The 5611-nt window shown below is 39.7% G+C and overlaps 1 protein-coding gene across 3 annotated transcripts in view; it reads right to left on the bottom strand.

Moving 5' to 3' along the window:
- LOC101859601 overlaps positions 1-5611 on the bottom strand; it is a 17987-nt gene that overhangs the window by 5160 nt on the left and 7216 nt on the right. For 2 of the 3 annotated variants that reach the window (XM_035972847.1, XM_035972848.1), the window contains exons 4-6: positions 2906-3160; positions 1533-1667; positions 745-769 (exon numbers count right to left, since the gene is read on the bottom strand). In XM_035972847.1, coding sequence (XP_035828740.1) covers positions 745-769; positions 1533-1667; positions 2906-3160 — 415 coding nt within the window. The remainder of the gene's footprint in view (positions 1-744; positions 770-1532; positions 1668-2905; positions 3161-5611) is intronic. The other variant, XM_035972849.1, reaches the window with a different exon arrangement.

Below are 5611 nucleotides of genomic sequence, written 5' to 3'. Positions count from 1 at the left end.
TTCAAAATGTCCTACCAACTGAAAATATTAGGTGTGTCCCGCGCGCTCATATGACCTTATGCAGTTGCGAGCGCCGTAAAACACTTTACAAAAACAAACAAAACAAATACTGAGTGTCAAAAACATTTTAAATCTTGGTTTAACAGATGCTGGTTCAGAACAGTGCCAATGCAAGACGACGCTTACAGCGTTCAAAGCTGGTTTTATGAACTGACTTTTGAATTTAACTTTCCATAATAGGATCCAGGCTTTGAAATTGTTTTTCCCCAAACTTTATGTTAATAACATTCTCGTTTATGACCCAATTGATACCAAACGTGTGTCATCCTTCATGGAATAATATTGTCTAGTGAGCCCAAGATGCTGCTGTCGGAGTATGCAGATATTCACAATGGTTGGGTTTTTTGTTTTGTTTTGTCATAACCGTCTTTGTCTCTAGAAGGACGATAAAGGGTTAAAAAAGAAAAAGATTGCGTAATCGTTAATTAAATGATTATACCTAAGTTTTCGCACGAGTTTGGCGGCACCTGAGGCAGGATAATTTTATTTATTTAAGTTCCCAAGATTAGAGGTGTTACCAAAAAAAGTAACGAAGACAATATAAGGAGATAGATGTTTAATAGGAAAGAAGGATTATTATGAAGATTGAAAAGTACAGCTCAACATAATTCAAGTACTTTTCTTGGATAGTTAATTATATCTCAATTATTCTTGTCAGTCTAATTTTGACTACTTTATACTTACTTGGCACTTTTGTTGATGAAACAGTCTGGGAAAGGAAAAGATTTTCAAATAAGGAACTTTCTGGCAATGAGTTGATAGTGCTGGATAATCACAAACAACAATGAAAATTAAATAGAAGCAACAGAAATGTGGTTTCGGGGGAGACTGCTGAGAATATCGCGAAAGGAAAAGAAATCAAATGAGGTAGTCCTTGATGGATCGACGCTCACTGTTAAAAACTATAAGGAAAAGACCAAATTAATGCAATTTTTGGGACACCTGAAGAGACATAAAGGTCTTGGACATCTAGCTCTCACTGGCAAAATTGAAGGCAAACGTGGCAGGGGTAGGCCCAGAGCAACCTACTTAGAGAACCTAAACAGATGGGTAACTTGGAGAGGCCAGGACAATGTAACGTTTTTAAGAGCGTCCAAGCAAGAGAATGAAAGGAGAACCATGATCGCCGGTGTCTGCCGCAGGTCTGGCACTTGATGATGAGTTGGTGGAGTCGCCCAAGGGAGACAGAACACAACAAGATATCGATTTAATCTAATTCTAAGAAACACATTTCATAACTTACTAGTGAGGTTAAAAGGGAGTGGAACTCCTTTATTATACGATATCTATGCAGAAACTTTGACATAAGTTTTCAAAATACCGATTGTTTTCCTTTTACTACTACTACTACTACTACTACTACTACTACTACTACTACTACTACTACTACTGCTACTACTACTACTACTACTACTACTACTACTACTACTACTACACACGTACATTTGGCAATTACATTTACATCGTCTCACCTTTCCTCACCAGGCAGCAACACACAAGCACTGTGATGACCACGCCCAGGACAAGTGCTCCGGAGGCTGCAGCAGCTGCTACCACAATGGGCACTCCATCATTGCTTTGTTGATAAAACGCACTCTGGTCAGGATCTGGATACTCAAACAAAGGTAAAAAGCTGTTGGTGTTTTGTTGTTGTTTTTTTTTCATTTGTTTTTATTTATTCAAATTCATTTATTTATTTATTTATTTAAATTTATTTATTTATTTATTTATTGTTTATTTCTTTATTCATAATAATAATAATAATTTACTATTTTCATTATTATTATTATCATCATCATCATCTTTATCATCATCATCATCATCATCATCATCATCATCATCATCATCATCATCATCATTGAATTTAAAATAAATCTTAATTTGAAATTAAATTACATGTGTATTGTATTGGGGAGCTAGCTGATAATTTCTTTGACAGAAAGAAAATAAATCAAATGAGCTAGTGCTTAAAGAAGTCTACGTGTACGGCTTGCTGATAAAAATAGTGAGAAATGAACAAATCAATGCTGTTTCTTGGACACTTAAATAGACATATAGGCCTGGAACATCTTGCTGTCTCTGGTAAATGTGAAAGTATATGATGCCCGATGGCATTTGGTCAGAAACAACAGGATCAGAGAAATAATGGGAACAACACCTGTCCTCCACTATGTCTAGAGGCTAACAGTCAGGTGGTTTGGACATCTCACCTGACCAGCTTGCCAGTAAAGCGTACTAAAGAAGAATATCAGGGTAAAAGGCGAGAGGAAGACCAAGGTAGACCTTCCTCGAGGGTGTGTAGGATACCCTGAAAACACACAACATCCCCCCCCCCCTCAGCAAGGCCATCCAGCTTGCTAGAGATAGAAATTAAGAAAGCTGCGACTCCCCTCGACGCTCTGGAGGTACAAGAGGAAGGGTAAAGTAAAGTAAAGTAAAGTAAGTAAGATGCAGGGGTACACCCAGTGCAACTTACTTGGAAAGCTTAAACAGATGGGTGAGGGGAAAGATCAGGATAACATTTATCCGAGCATGGGACTGAATAGCGAACCACATTCACCGGTGTCTGTCGCTGATCTGGCACTTTGATGATGATGATGATGATGATGATGATGATGATGATGATGATGATGATGATGATGATGATGATGATGATGATGATGATGATGATGATTGTTCCTGATGAAGCCTTATTGGCGGAACGTTGAACTGTGAAAAATATATATTTTTGGAAATACAACAAGGTCTTAACTGTTTTAATACCTTCTTTATACAATGATGATGATGATGATGATGATGATGATGATGATGATGATGATGATGATGATGACCAGACAACACGTACGATGCATTTCAAGGGTCCATTCTCCTTTCCAGGTGAGTGTAGTCTGCCAGTTTATTGTCTTTACAGAGATTAAGGACAGAAACTCTCCATATACGTTGCAGTACGTACAGTCGCTACGCGAATTATGTACGGAGCATTCGGCAACTTGTTTTCCGTTCTCCGTCTGCAAAGTCCAAGCCAAGCCAGTGTAACCAGCGGACGAACATTTATTGGGAGAGAGTGTGGTCCATGCCACAGAAGCTTTCGACGTTTGAACTGATGAAATAAACGAACACCTGTCATTAAAGTTTGCGGTAATAATACTAATAATGATGATAATATAATGATAATGATAATGATGATGATAATAATGATAATGGTAATGTTAATAGTGATGATGATAATAGTGATGATGATAATAATGATGATAATGAAATTAATAATAACCATAACACTAATAATGATAACGATTTCTTATTCCCCATGAACAACGTCCATGCTAGGAGAGTTAACTGAACCAGTGTAAGAACATAATTTGCTAGAGATGTCTCTCCATACCACTGAAGATGTCGACGTTTGAACTGAAAAAAACAAACACCAAATGACCATTTCTTCTTCTTCTCGATCGCATCACACTTGAAGTCTGGTATCTGTCATAAATTGGGCCGTCCTGCTCAGTTCATCTGTCGGCCTTTATAGCTTCTCTTGTAGTGTCAGTGAGGTTGGCCACGTTTCCTGTCTCAGGGTCCTGTGTGTCTTGCAGTGCTGAAGGATGTATTCAACAGTTTGGTCGGCCTCTCCACACTGACATTTTGGTGAGTGTGCTAGTTTAAAACATCTGTACATATGTTGTCTCAGTCTTGTGTGTTGGGTTCTTAGTCGAAAGATAATCACCTGTTCTTGGCGGGGCAGCTCATGGTAGCTATATGGTGTCTGTGGTGCTTTAAATAGGGTATTTATAATAATTTTTATTTCTGTGCAGTTAATGCTGTTGTCTGGTTGCTCTTTCTGTGCTCCTAGGTTGGCCATCCTGTCTGTCTTCTCATTTCCTAAAACACCACAGTGTGATGGAATCCACTGCAGCATGATCCTCAGACATGGGATGTCCTCAATTACTTCTCGGAGCCTTGGTAGTTTGCCAGCAGTGATTGCCTGCAGTAATGACATGGCGTCAGTTTGGAATACTACTTGGCTTTGGCGGTCTACCACATTCTTGATGATGTTTGTTGCATGCATTAGAGCCTCCGTCTCTGCCCTGTAGTTTGTACAATGTCGCCCTGTTGGGATTGCCTCTGCTTGTCGTAGTCCATTTGGGAACTGTACATACACTCCAGCTCCTCCTCTTTCACTAGTAGACCCTCATTCTAAAACTTGGGAAATACTTTCTGTAGATCAATAAATGTTGCTAGCATCACTTTCTGTGCCTGGAAGGAGTCCTCTATAACTTGGGACAAGTAAGTTGTTTGGTGCTCTGTGCTCCTGAACTGACGAAATCCAGCTTGTTTTGGTACAAGGATGTGTTGTGCCTCTAGGTACCACTGCATTCTGCAAGCTATGATGCGCTCCATTGTCTTACATACACAGCTTGTGAGGCTGATAGGTCTATTATGCTTAATGGTTGTGCCTTACTTTTCCCTGGCTTGAGGATCGGGATCATCGTTGCTTCCTTCCAGCACTGGGGTACTTGCCCATTTTTCCAGCTTAAGTTGAATATATCCAGTTAAGTCTGTAAGGCTGTGTTGCCCAGGTGTTGAAACGTTTCATTTGTAATTTCATTGTGGCCTTGTGATTTTCTTTGCTTTAGGTGATTTATTCTTTTCTTCAGCTCTTCCATGGTGATGTCTTTCTTCATTGCTTCCGGAATGTTTTTTGTACTTCTTTTCCTTCTTTCCTCTTGTCTGACTTCTGTTTGTCTCTGTCTAGGTATTTTGATGTTGCTTTCTTGAGCATATTATGCTTTTCCAAAGGTATGTGCTGCCCTTTTCTCCATTTCCATCTCTCCTTCAACTTCTAGGGTGATCTTGGCACTTTCATTTCCTTCGTCGTTTACTCCTTTACAAGCGTCCATAGTTTTGTGGTGTCCTTTTCCAAGTTAAGTTTCTGTGTTTTGTCTCTCCAGCTTTTCCCGGTGCATCCCAGCTTGGTTTTGAGATAGTGGGCTTTACACCTCTGTAGCTTGTTGTTGTTGTTTTCTATCCGTGGATGTGATTTGGCTTCTTCTCTGGCCTCGATGAGTTCGTTATGTGTTTTCTGGAGTCCTGGCGTCCATTTATTAGTGAGGGTATCCTATATGGCCCCTATGTTGGCCAAACATTCCTGTATAGTAAGGCTTAGAGCTACCTACTCGGTAATTTGCTTTTGCCCTCAACTTTCTCATTGACCCGTCTCTATGCTTTGTTTTGTTTGTTTTAGTAGAGGTTTTACGGCGGTCGCAACTGCCATATGAGCACCAAGGGGTGGATGTCAACAGAGAAGTCCTTACAGGGAAAAAGACTTACTCTGCTCACCTCCCTAGCTTCAACAGCACAAAGTCTGCTTCGACTATCAAGGCACAAGAGTGTGACAAACATACAAAAGAAGTAGAGGAAAAATGACGATAGTGAGGATTAGGAAAGAAAAAGCAGCAGTTCCCTGTTGCAGTTCAGGCACAGTTATGAGCATGACATTTATGAATCAGTCCATTTACAATTACAATTCTACTGTGCATAAGAACTCGAGATGTTAATC

Source organism: Aplysia californica, unplaced genomic scaffold (genome assembly GCF_000002075.1).
Source record: "Aplysia californica isolate F4 #8 unplaced genomic scaffold, AplCal3.0 scaffold00874, whole genome shotgun sequence".
NCBI lineage: Eukaryota > Metazoa > Mollusca > Gastropoda > Aplysiida > Aplysiidae > Aplysia > Aplysia californica.
This window is presented reverse-complemented; position numbering and strand designations above follow the sequence as displayed.